The following is a 13,298-nucleotide window of genomic DNA, read 5'->3' as shown; positions in this document are numbered from 1 at the left end:
TTGTTAACTAGAGTTTGTGAAATTTGTTGAGATATTTAATGGGAGATAAAACCAAAAGTTGGGATTTAATCCTTGCACAAGCAGAGTTTGCCTACAACAATTCAGTAAATAGAAGTACCAGAAAAAAACCTTTTGAGATATTTACCGGAGTGCATTCTAGAGGAATATCAGAATTGAGAGATATTAGTAGTGAAGACCGGAGGAGTTCAGAAGCAGAAGACTTTGTAGATCACATGGAAGCATTGCATATTCAGGTTAAACAACATTTGGAAGACATGAACAACAAATTTAAGGAGAAGGAAGATGAGAAAAGAAGACAAAAGGAACTTGAAGTTGGCGACAAGGTGATGGTATATATGAGAAAATAGAGATTCCTGATTGAAACTTCTAATAAGTTGTAGATGAATAAGTTTGGACCCTGTAAGATTTTGAGGAAGTTCAATTCTGGAAATATATATGAAATGGAGTTGCCAGATAGTCTAAGTATTTCACCTATATTCAACATTGCAGATCTTTATGAGTACCATGAACCAGAATTTAGTGAGGATGATTTGGAGAAATAGTTGCCCCAGAAGGAACCAGATCAGATTGAAGAGATTTTGGACAGTAGGATTGGGTGTAGTACCCAAAAAAGTTAGTATAAGGAATATCTTGTGAAGTGGAAGGACAAACCACTTGAAGATTCATCTTGGATTTCTGAGGCAAAGGTAGACCGCCTTGGTTTCCCTCTGACCCCAACAAAGTGAGAGGCTCACTTTTTCATTAACCTTGGATGTTTGATGCAAGAGCATCCCTGGTTCACAACAATCTTACATCAACCAAAAATATTTTCCTTTCCATTTTGCTTTTTGTTTGCAGTTTTAGTTTTCCTTTCTCTGTGTCCCGGTTTTGGCTCACTGGATCCTGTGGAGTTGGATTCTACTTGAAGACTTGATCATATTTATTTCTTTCAAACCGCATCGCATTTGGATCACTTTCCAACAAGATATCGCTATCTATTTCCATGACAAATTCTTGTTACCGGATTGATAGTTCTTTGTTACCAGTTGCTTGGACCTATTCTTGTGATCTACCGGAACCCCATATGGAAGCTTGCGGAACCTTGGGCGTCGATTTAGATGTTCCTTGGCATGTGGCCGACCTTTTCCCTCTATCTACGTTTCATCCTTTGGATTTTCTGGAGGAATCTCTTGGTGGAGGCCGACCTTGTTATTTTCATGTTAGGTCTTGTTCTTCAGGTTTTGATCCTTTTGGGCTGACTGGATCCTGTGGATCGATATATATATATATATATATATATATATATATATATATATATATATATATATATATATATATATATATATATATATATATATTTGTAATTATTCTTTAGAATGAAACGAAGGAGAGAATCAAGTAGCTAGATTGTGTGTATAAGATAGATCATAAGGTTCAAGGTCTTGGTTGTGACCTATTCTACCAGGTCTATGAGTCAGTATGTTGTAACTCGGTTGTTACCGGTTGGATGTAATCAAAATTCATGCAATAAATCAATCTATTCTTCATTGCCTCCATCATATCTTGTGTTTCCATTGTGTTACTCTTGCTGACCGGTTTAGATTGATCTCCTTGGGGTCCCTCCTCATCGATGACTACTTCAACTTCTATTCTAAGTTTTTGGGCTCTAGTTTAAACCATACAAAGGAAAGGTTTGACCGAGGTAGGGAAAATGGAAAGGTCATAAGAGGGATAATAATGATTAGACTAAAATGATGACTAGGATGAAGAAAAAGGAATCAAAAGTTGTCCCAAAGGTCCTAAGGTTGAACTCTAATAATGACAAGTTTAGGACTATGATATATAGCCACAACCAATAACTCAAGCACAATGTGACTTCCTAGGAGATGATAAGTTCTAAGGTAACCCGACCTAACTCAAGAGACTAAGATGATCTCCTACCTGAAGATGATAGATTTAAGTAGAAAATAACCTAGTGATGCCAAAGTTGATACAGGATTGGGAGGAAAAAATACAACTTTTGATTTCTAAATGATTGATTTTGGATAAGACTATGAAGGAGATGACTAAAAATGGATAGATAGCTATGGTGAAATTGATGGTTGACTGATCGAGAATCCTATAGAATCAACCAGGAAGCTCTGAATCTCTTTAAAAAAAATATGCAAGATCATATGACAAATACGCTAGAACAAGCCAACAAATATGTAGGATGAGTTCTTAGATACATACTTTTAGCTCTGATATACACACTAAGACTGATAGATACAGAATTGAAGTTAATCTTGTGTGTCAAAATCATGATCAAATCTGAATCTCTGATGATTAATTTGGTAGTAAGACACTGCAAACAAAAAGACACAATGACTATTGATCAATTTGAAAAAAAAAGGGCATGGCCTAGGCTCCTTGAAGCCCAAATTTCCATTGGTCTAGCACAAAAAAAGACACTCCAAACACTATTTACACCTAAGGTCAAGGCTGATTGTAGTAAAAATTAGGCCCACACTTGGTATTTATTCAACTCAAATACACAACAACTTAAGTAGTGTTTTGTATTCTTGTCTCTACGAGAGAAGGACGAGTTGGGGCCTCCAGACCTAAAGGCATAACTCAAACACCCTCTTTTTTGAAGTCACAATTAGCTTATACAACCCAACAATTTCTATCTCAACTCAAGGAAATACAAATGGTGAGTAACTTTAGGGTGTGATGCTACACCCTTGCACTAAGAATGCCACAAACACTCAATCAAAAAGGGTGGGCTACTAAAAAAAGGTTTCTAGTCACAATTCGAGGACACCCACTACAATGGTGAGACACTCAAATCTCTAATCAACTCGACATGGCCCATATATCCACATCCCAATTAACACCACATGTAATTATTATGGGTATTTGGGCTATGGATTTCGCTTTTTCCCTATTCATATTGTGGCCCAAAGGAAAATACTGCTTTAGGTCATTCCTCTTGCAGTGATCACTTCTCGAAAGGTAGGCCCTCTACAAAAGAAAAAGAAGATATTGTGATTTCTCTTACACCCAAGATCCACGAAGAGGAGGGGAGAGGATACTTTCACAACACCTTGTATTCTAACCTAAATAGAATGTGCAAGCACACAAGACACGACAAACTAAGTTTATTTTTAAATCAACAAATCCAAATGTGAATTAATCTAGAAAAGCATAAACACAACTAGCTACCCCAACAAAACCACATGTTAGTAGTTGCAAAAATAACCCCTTTTCCATGCTAGGTTCTGTAAGAAAGGATTAGTAGTTTAGGGGTCCTTATACAACTAAATGAAATCTACACCACGTTGGTAGTACCAAGGTTAGCTAAAATATAGAAATGCAAAAAGAAAACCCAAGCTTATCACAATATTACAACTTTTTTTGTTTGTTTGTTTTTCAACCTGGTCAACAAGATTCTAAGTTTTTTGTAATGATTTTGACTCCAAAAATTAAAATGAAAATAATATAACCTTGCTAAAATTTTGAGAGATTTTGAAAATGTAAATTTTTTAAAAAAATTTCTTGATTTGAGCCCTAGAGAGAGTAGATTTAAGGAAAAACCCTATTTTTTAAAGATTTCTTTTTTTGCTAATTAATTTTTGTCAAAATTAAAAATACAAAGAACAAACCCCCCTTATAATTATATGATATTTTTGAAAATATAAGTTCCAAAAAATTTGCCGATTTGCACCCAAAATTTAATTTTCATGAAAAATCATAAAAAAATTATAACTTGATCACAATTGATCCAAAAAATTGTATTTTTGGACTAAAAATATCCTTATACCATTCTCAACCCTCATTAATTTTTTTGTGCAAAAATTCAAGGTCATTTGAGAGATATGATCAAATCAAAGATGTAATTTTTTGCTAGTTATTTTTCATCGAAATAAAAAATATAAAGAAAAAACCCCCTTTAGAATTCTGAGATATTTTCGGAAATATAATATTTTCTAAAAAATTAATTGATTTGCATCCAAAATTTAATTTTCATGAAAAATCATAAAAAACTTTATAAGTCGCTCAAAAATGATGAGAAAATTTTGATTTTTGGATCAAGGGCTCCTTATACCATCTCCAACATGTAGTAAAATTTTTGTACAAAAATTTGTAGGTGTTTGAGAGATGTGATCAAATATTTCCAACCCTAGTTGCAAAATGTTAGTCTCCAATTTTTTTCACAAAATAGCAATATAAGGTTAGGAAAAATTGCAAAAATATAGATTTAAGTCCCATTGGGCATGCCAAAATATGTATGCTAAATTTGGAATCTATTTGTAAACCCTAATAAGATCCAACCACTAAACCGTAGATCTACAAACTAACTCAACACATCAATGGAGAATCTATCAAGCATGCATATACTAATGAAATCAAACAAATTATATCTTTCATATGTCCAATAGGCTTGTCTCCATTGTTCTCCTATCCTCCATAATCTTGCATTGATGATGTTTCTCTCAAATATGTGTTGCACTAGTACAAGAGCTCAAGGAAGAATGGTTGTGATTGTGATGATGTATGCTTGTGATGAAGTATGCTAGAATGATTTTGGCAAAATGTAAGTATGATTGCTTGATTATGGATCACAAAATGAAAGGAGGAAACCTCTTTTATAGAAATCTTCAAGAGAGTCAAGGGTTTGGATTAAGAGGTTAAAAAGTGAATGTCTAAGATCTCATAAATGAAAAAGACTCAACAAGATTGAGGGGTTGGTAAAGATGAAGGGATGAGATTAAGGGATGGAAAGGTAAAATATATGAATGAATAAGATTAAGAGATTAAGTTGAAGTGGAGGGCTAAGATTGAGGAGTATGTAATTTAGGGAGACGTGTTTTCATGTGGATAAGAAGAAAAATATAAATGAATTAATTAAATAAATAAAAGTATTTATTTAATTAATAGAAGAAAGACCACATAAATTAAATAAATAAAATATTTATTTAAAATGATAAAGAGGGATGAGATTATTATTTAAATTAGAAGGAAGAGGCTTAGTGAATTAATTAATTAAATTAAAATATTTATTTAATTAATAGTGGAAGAGGTTAATTAATTAATTAAATAAATGAAAATATTATTTAATTAATAAAAGATATGAAGATAAAATAATTAAATAAATATATTTTATTTATTTAATTAAAGGATAATTTTAGGTGTTTACACTTTCTATTGTATGTTTTGGTTGCATGGTTGGCCTACTTGGTGAGGGACCTTGACCTTGACTACATCAATTAGAGTGTGATTAGGAGGTAAGCCACACATAGTAGTAAAGGTGGAGAAAGGATTAACACTATGTTGTGGTATACTAGTGGAGGCGAGGGCAATGGTACAAGGTGAAACAATGGTGGAAACATGAATGGTTGAAGTGGGAATGGAAGTAGATGCACTAAATAAGAAGGTAGTTGAATCAATTTTAGGACACACAACTCACAATACCTCTAACTCTTGTGGCTTGTCAATAAACATATTATGAATCCTTTTTACTAGTTGTGTTGGTTTTTTTCACACTAGCTAAAAAAAGTTTATTAGCGAAATCTTGTTTTTGATTCAAAAGCAGCGATATCTAGGGCGTTGTCCCTTAAACATAGTCATGTACTGTTCACAACACTTCAACAACAAAAAACCAAATGAAATTTCAGCAGAAATTAAAAATGTCAGGGGCATACCCTAGATTAAACTTAGCATCAACAAAAAACCTAGGAACCAAGGGGCCAAATTACTTGCTCCTGTCATGTTTATAACCTTCTCCCAGTCCTCAGAGAGGAACTTGAAGAGTTTCTTGCCAGCTTGTCTGTCATTCTCATCTTCAATAGTTTTGTTGCAGAGCAGGGAGAGTATCAAAGTTGAACTATGTAGAACTTATTGATACCGACCTGTTGCATGTCTCACATCCAACTTGTTGTTGATAACCCGGATTTACTCTTTCAGTTTTTGAATTTCTTCCTCTAGTTCAGGCATGTGGATGCAAGGGTTCTATAGCTCCCCTGTCATGGAATCAGTAGGGTTAATGTTCTTGTCACCCTTAGGGTCCCCATCCTTGTCCTTTTTCTTCTTTATCTTAATTTTCTTTTCTTTACTAGTTCCTTCCGGGGTGTCCACATCATTCTTTAGGGTTTCAGGATTAGAGGCCAAACCTGACTCCACTCTCCATACCCTCAATAATATTGTCTAGGTTCACATTCATCTAGGTTTCTTGGATTTGAGAGGAATTAGGCCTCATAAACGGGTCGGGGTCCACCAGACCAGTGCAATCCATGTTGGCAACAAGATTCTCTTGTTTTTAGGGTCATTATCAATTTTCCATTCGTCACCTCCATTAGGATCCTCTTCGATAGTCGTGTTAGTGCAAACTTCAACCTTCTTATCTGCAGATCCCTTGGAAGCCATCCTGTAGGATCTTTGTCTACCAATAGTTTCATCTATAGGGTCATCCTCTTCGGACCCTTCAAAACTGGAATTATCTATGATAATTCTCTTTTGTTTCTTAGTTTTTCCTTTGCTTTCAGAGCTAGAAGGTTTCTTGTCTTGCCCCAAAGTGGATGGGCAAGAAGTAGAGCTTATTTTGGTGATGGTGACAGAGGAAGAAGGCAACACAAGGGAGACAAAAGCCTCACTAGAGAGCTGGAAAAACCTAAGATTATCAAAATCTTGTTACTCCATATGGGTACCATGATTATTGTCATCCACATTATTCTCAATAAGAGAATCTAAGACAACTTTAGTATCATTAGAGTAGGCAACCACAATAGAGTTTGAATGAGTACTCCTCAAATAAAGATTATGATTGTGAGTAGCTTGTGAATCATCCTTATGCTCTCCATCATCCTGATGATGGATCACACTCCACAATCACTAGGATGATAGGGAGCATAAGGAGATTAAGATCATCCTTGTGCTCTCTATCATCTTGATGATAGATCACATAGTGTGATCCAAAACATTGATCCAAAAAAATACATCCATCTATCAAGACATCCAAAAGTAGGTAGGATGGGCAAGCATTTAGGTCACACAATGAAGTACAAACCCTAAAAGAAAAATATAACAATAAATAAAAAATCTAACAAAAAATTATAAAATAATTAAATCTAACAAAAAAATTATAAAATAATTAGATATAAAAAACACATATCTATAATCAACATAGTACTTACTTTTACGAACATAAAATATAAGTTCAAAATTTTATATAAATTTCTATTAATATCTCACATGACTCTCTTTAATTTATCATCAATATTTACAATTCTATTTGACCAACTTTAAAACACTATTTTTTAAATTTTATTTACAACATACCACATGACTTTTAATTTAATTTTATATCAAAATAATATACTTTCCAAATTACCCCAATCTAAATGTGGAGTGAACACTAGGAGACGAAGTAAAATAACTCCAAATTAAAATTTGGCCCTCTCTTCAAAATGTGTATCAATGTAGCCAGCTCTTAGATGTAATAAGAAGGGTCATTGAATTGAATCCATAAATATAATTAAATGCCCTAATTAAGGGCCATGAATGAGATCCATGTGTGTCAACACTAGAGAAGGTGGAAAAATTTACTGCCTTAGATAGACATTTGACCTCCCTATTTAAAGAAGAAAAACACAGAAATAAACGAATCCAAATTTAAGGCTACAACTATAACCTCATAAATGTGTTTGAATTAATATTACCAACTACTAACCTAAAGAATTAAGTAGGAAAATTTTGTAATGAAAGAGACAAAAGAGAGACAGAGGACAAAACTTAAATACAATTTAATCTTTGGATTGCAGTTTTTATTTCATACGTTCATGGTACAGTGCAGTTGACTGCCAGCTTGGTGAATAAAAAAATCCCACAATCTACTTTAGCAGAAGTCATGTTTTAAGCATAGGAGATACCAGGAGTACTCTCTCTAAAGTATATGTATATTAGGAGGAGGTTTTGTAAAAACTTGAAGGCCTGACTGCTATTCTGGTGGTCCAGGTATACTTTTATACACAATCAATCCATATGGCCCATTCGGGTCATCAAAGGTTCGTATCGTTTAGGCTGATTGATCTGTCCTCCTTATCTCAGACATTGTAGTAGGAATAAAAAAGACTATCCTTTTGGCGAGGAGAAAAAGGTCTTTCATAAAAAGTAGCAGCAGTTTAGCTCATGTGTAGAGGAATCAGCATCAGAAGAAGTTTCAGTGTGTAAGAAGGCATCAGTCAGTCACCAGGTCTGTTGCCAATCTTTGTTTTTTGGTTTTGGGGGTAAAAGTTTTAATCTTTTTCTTTATGTTGATCTTCGACATGGGAATCCAATGTCAAAGAAAGAGGATTAAAACAATAAAAAGTATAGGACCCACTTTCAGTTTGGACATTTTGAATGAAAAAGAGCATTGGAGTTCTCAATTGCTGGTTTTCTGGATTGCATTTTTTCAGTGTATGGAGAGGATCCAATGCCTGTTTCTTTTGGGGTCTTATAAAATAAGATAGGGTTTGCACTGGGTTTAATGTGCGTCTGCTGCTACAAGTCTTGGGGTTTTCTTTTTTGGATTTTAGTGCATTTGAGGGCTCTTTCTGGTTACCCTTGTGAATGACAAAGCTACTTTGCCTGGGTGTTTGTGTGAATGTCTGTCCTTAAAGCATTTTGGATGCTGCTAGGCCTTCTGCCGCCTGAATGCCTGCCGGATCCTTTGAGGCTAAGAAAATACATTGGTCTTGTAAACTTAGGTTCTCTGGTTTTTATATGTTTCAGTATGAGCTACATTGGATTGTGAATGAAGTGGGATTCTTCTAGGTATGCATTATTTAAACTTATGAAATCTCTAGCTTAGGTTCGGGAGACTTTTGTAGAAATCCAAGAGTCCACAATAATCAACGAATCTATAAATTGTCCGCGCATAAACTGTTCTGTGTTTCATTTTGGGTGCGCGTCTTTAGGTGTTCTAGGTCTGCATATATCCCATTTTCTTCTTCTTAGGTCGGACAGAGAATACACTGGGATTCTTGGGTGCATGGATTTTTATTTTGGGATATGATAAACTTGGATTTTTGGGCGCATGGATTTTTATTTTCGTTTATTTCTAATGAATCTATGGGGCTGTTGTTCTTGGTTTGGAATATATGTGTAATGGCCACCTAAGTTCACAGTAGTTCTTACATTCTTAGGGCGTCCAAGCATAACTGGTTATTTTTGCTGCCTTATATTTCGTGGGTGTGGTTGGTTATACGAATATGCAAGGGAGCCTTCATCTGAGGTCTGGTGCCCAAAAGTGTCATTTTATTGGTAAAATTTATTGGCTATTAGCTTGTGGGAGGGAAACCATGAATTAATATTTATTTGTGTTAATACTCATAGATTCGTTATTTAGACGTGTTCTACTTTTGATGGTCATTTGGCAGCAATGTATAAGAATCAGCTTCAAGAGCTTGCTCAAAGGAGCTGCTTCAATCTGCCATCATATTCTTGTATCAGAGAGGGGCCTGACCATGCACCCAGATTCAAAGCCACTGTTAACTTCAATGGAGAGGTCTTTGAGAGCCCTAATTATTGCAGCACTTTAAGGCAGGCTGAGCATGCCGCTGCAGAGGTGGCCCTCAGTACTCTCTCCAAAAGAGGACCTTCTCAGTCTTTGGCTGCAAGAATACTGGTATGGAAATAAATTAGTGTGAAATGCATTTGCTATTTTTCCTCTGATATTTTTATGAAATGACACAATTTTAGTCCCAACCAGCCTTATGATTAAAGAAATCCACAAAATTTATTTGTTTCTGGATTTGTTCTGCATGGATTTATTATTGAGGTCTTAAGACATTGGTTGAATAGGATGAGACTGGAGTTTACAAGAATTTGCTACAAGAGATAGCCCAGAGAGCAGGAGCACCTCTGCCAGTGTATACCACAGTGCGTTCTGGATTAGGCCATCTTCCTGTTTTCACGTGTACAGTCGAGTTAGCAGGTATAAATTTCACAGGTGAACCTGCTAAGAACAAAAAGCAAGCTGAGAAAAATGCTGCAATGGCTGCCTGGTCAAGCCTAAGACAGTGTAAAGACTCCTGCATTTATCTTTTAATGTATATAAGAAACAAGCATTGAATCCTTGTGCACAAGAAATTACTTGACGTGACTGATTTAAGTCTTCGAAATTTTTCTGACCATTATGTTTCACATTTCAGTGCCACATCAAAGTGGATTTTCCTCAGTTGAAGGAGACGGTAACGAGGAGCAGGAGCAAATCACTATTGCCAGAGCCCTTTCAAGCCACAGACACAAGGAGTTGACCTTTTCTAGGCAGTCGAAACAGCAGCACTCAGGAGCCAGGAGAAGGATGTTGGCTCAAAGAGAGAGTGGGAGTCATTCTTTCGAACAACAATCTTTTGGAGGAGGAGGATCTCAATGGGTTTCTCCAGATATGTCCTTAGATGGCTGTTCCAGGTTCAGTTCAAATCAGAACCAGCACCATCAGCAGAACCTCCATCTTACCGCATCTCCATCATCTGGATCTAAGATTTTGCCATTTATTAGATCAATCTTTCCGCAGAGGAATAGATCTGGGTCTCTTCATGATTCATCATCAGCATCCTCTATGTCAAGGGAAGCTATTGCAGCAAATAGAGCTGCTGCTGCTGCTGCATCTGGCAGTAACTCTCGAAATGAGCCATTGGTACTGGCTTTAACAAGAGAATCGGTTGCAGCTAACAGGACCAGTTCCAACATCAGAACTGTTCATAGACCCACATCACAGCAGGCTTCACTGCCACTCGAAGAACATGAAAGGGATGAAGACGAATGGCTTAGAGGAGATTTTCCAAGGGAGAGCAAAGCAGCTATATTGGGCATTTCCAATTTAGCAGAATGGGCTTCTGCATTTGCTTCTACCAATTCACTGCCCTGGGCTAATTCTGCACAATCGTGGAATTTTAATAGGCAGCAGCAGCAACAACAACACCAGCAACTAATGCAACAAAGCATTTCCCAACCTGTTTCCTCATTTGGAGGATTAGGTTGTCGAGCAACTCCTTCATCCATGGCGGCACCACCCGTGAGAATAAGGACTGCAATACCAGTATGTGCAGACCCTCCCCAACGAAGGTCTTGTTCAGAGTTTGTAGGCAATGATGCCAATTTGGTGCCTCCAACAATGCTTTCTGCCCCGGCAGTCCGAATTCGATCTGCAATACCAGTTTTCTCTGCTCCACCTCCTAGGAGGCCTTTACCACAAACACCAAATAGAATTTCTGTGGAGGAAGAAGACTCCACACTGCAATTGCTCAATCGTCTTCGATTTTGATATCTTCAATCTGGCCCACTGTTATTTTTGAGGATTCATTCATTTGAAGCCACTTTCCCCTAGCCCAGGCTGTGTCTGGCAATCCCTATTCTGCTTTTTCCCTCCTGTTTTTGTGCAAGGTTGTAGAGCTTAGACAATTAATGTATTCTGGAGGGGTGTCCAAGCTCTTGACCTGAGTATATGATATTGTCCATAATATATAAATCATTGGAGCAGGCCTCTGTTACATATCTTTCAAATGACACAATATTCTAGCAGGTTTTCAGAAATCAGTTCTGTGTTTTGGAGGATGTTGCAGCTATTGATGATATCTGCGGTTATTAGAGAATTGTCATCTTATAGTGTATTGGGATGAGAAATCATAATTTTTTTAATGGGTGCCAGATGCAGTTGAAACAAAGTTGAAGAGGAGTCACCTGTAAAGACGGATTTGTGGGTTTTTGTTTGAATATGCAAGTTTATGTTAGTAATATGATATACATTTGTTCCATATTCTAGTTTTTTCTTTTTAGTTCTTGAATTTTAAGCATTATGATTGACACTAATTATTTTTTATTTGAATCTATGACAACTTTTCCAATTAAAATGTTTCTCTTGTATTCTTTTTGTTTGTGGTTTGTCTTATCTCTTCTGCTTTACAACTTTGGAAATTTGCTGTGGTAATGGGGAAGCAAAGTTTTCTTTACTATGGAAGTGAGAATAGCGAATTGTCGTTTGGATTCAATCAATCCATGCAAATTGTTCTCTTATTATTTCTAAATTTAAGTGTCATGGGTGTATGATTTTGATTAGTGGGATGTTAGTGGGAATAATAGATTAGATTCTGGTATTCTGGAGGCCTCTCAGGAGATAACCCTGTACATTTTATGTGTATCCAACATAAATGATTCTGCAAAACATTGCACTGTGGAAGGAGTTGGATTGGTGCTATGGTTATGACAGTATCGCTGGTATGATTGGATGACATTGAAGTAAGTTCTACTTATTTTTAATTTTGAGCATGAGCTGGTGAGACTTTCAAGGCTCAAATGTAGCTCTGTATATCAGCAACCCATTTCTTAGAGCTTTTTGGGAGGTTCGTACAGATTATGATGTACATTTCAGCACATATGATCATTCTGTGGGTTGTGAAAATTCTGGCATTGGATCACACTCAATGATCATACTAATCCACTTTACAGACCAGACCTACATGCGCATGGTTGGATTGTATGAGATCTGCCTTTTATCACAAGCCCATATGAAATGAGGCTCAAACTCCTGCCAAATATGAGCCCTGAACCGGGTTAAGTAGGTGGAGATTTAATTATGGGATCATGTTTCTTAAGCATGGCCACAGGGTGTGGGAAGCCTTGGGATGTTTGCATCAATTAGTCTTTTTTAGTAAAATTCACTGGAGGTAGTCGCTTTGTATTTAATTAGTCCAACTAGAGATTCTCTAGAGAACTGGAATAGCCAAATTTCTTTTTCCAATTTCTTATGTTCTTTGATGTCGGAGCCAAGGGGATTATGATGGAAAATAGGAAATATATTGACGTGCTAAATTTTAATCTACTGACTATTTGGTGGCTTTAACATGATGATCTAAATGTGGCTTTATCTGAATGGTTCACTCCTGCTGCTTGATTTTCCTTAAATATATTTTTGAATTCTGCTATACAGTGGCTCCAAGTTTGTATTTTGACATTGGAGATAACTCTCACATTAGATTTTCTAGTTACCTGTCACCATAACTCTCACATTGGATTTTCTAGTTACCTGTCACCATCAAAAGTAAAACATTTTTTCCCCTATGCAAAAGGCCTATAACTTGAAGGACATTATGACTATTGTTGTTTAACTGGTCAGGTAAAATTGTTAGGCATTTTGTAGAAATGATGCAACAAGTTTCTTGATAAGCGCAGCGGAAACTGTAGTTGTGGCCAAAATTTGAAATGTAGTCAGTAGGCTATAGTTCTAAAACTTCAGGACTCGATCCAAATTATGTTTTTTGCGAAGGTCACAGAAGATT

General features: G+C 36.1%; 1 protein-coding gene across 4 annotated transcripts; it reads left to right on the top strand.

Annotated features, from left to right (window-relative positions):
* Positions 1 to 8,247: 8,247 nt before the first annotated feature.
* On the top strand, positions 8,248 to 11,777 carry LOC131049492 (double-stranded RNA-binding protein 5). Of its 4 annotated transcripts, none has more exons than XM_057983553.2 (4): positions 8,248 to 9,282; positions 9,399 to 9,646; positions 9,823 to 9,955; positions 10,173 to 11,777. In XM_057983553.2, the coding sequence occupies exons 1-4, from the start codon at positions 9,231 to 9,233 to the stop codon at positions 11,285 to 11,287; spliced, it is 1,548 nt and encodes a 515-aa protein (XP_057839536.2). In that variant the 5' UTR covers positions 8,248 to 9,230; the 3' UTR covers positions 11,288 to 11,777. The 4 variants fall into 4 exon arrangements, with proteins under 4 accessions (XP_057839536.2, XP_057839535.2, XP_057839534.2 ...); XM_057983552.2 differs by having other exon boundaries at positions 8,249 to 8,793; positions 9,823 to 10,042; XM_057983551.2 differs by having other exon boundaries at positions 8,249 to 9,253; positions 9,823 to 10,042.
* The last annotated feature ends 1,521 nt before the right edge of the window (positions 11,778 to 13,298 follow it).

The sequence above is a fragment of the Cryptomeria japonica genome, chromosome 11 (assembly GCF_030272615.1).
Source record: "Cryptomeria japonica chromosome 11, Sugi_1.0, whole genome shotgun sequence".
Lineage (NCBI taxonomy): Eukaryota > Viridiplantae > Streptophyta > Pinopsida > Cupressales > Cupressaceae > Cryptomeria > Cryptomeria japonica.
Note: the sequence above shows the minus strand (reverse complement) of the source record. Positions and strands in the feature narration are given on the sequence as shown.

What these genes read in the sequence shown, in the direction of transcription:
- LOC131049492 (XM_057983549.2), top strand. Translation starts at nt 9,231, where the DNA reads ATGCAAGGGAGCCTTCATCTGAGGTCTGGTGCCCAAAAGTGTCATTTT. An exon ending in CTTTGGCTGCAAGAATACTG is followed by an intron (nt 9,647 to 9,822) that starts GTATGGAAATAA and finishes TTGGTTGAATAG; the next exon opens with GATGAGACTGGAGTTTACAA. An exon ending in CTGGTCAAGCCTAAGACAGT is followed by an intron (nt 10,043 to 10,172) that starts GTAAAGACTCCT and finishes TTCACATTTCAG; the next exon opens with TGCCACATCAAAGTGGATTT.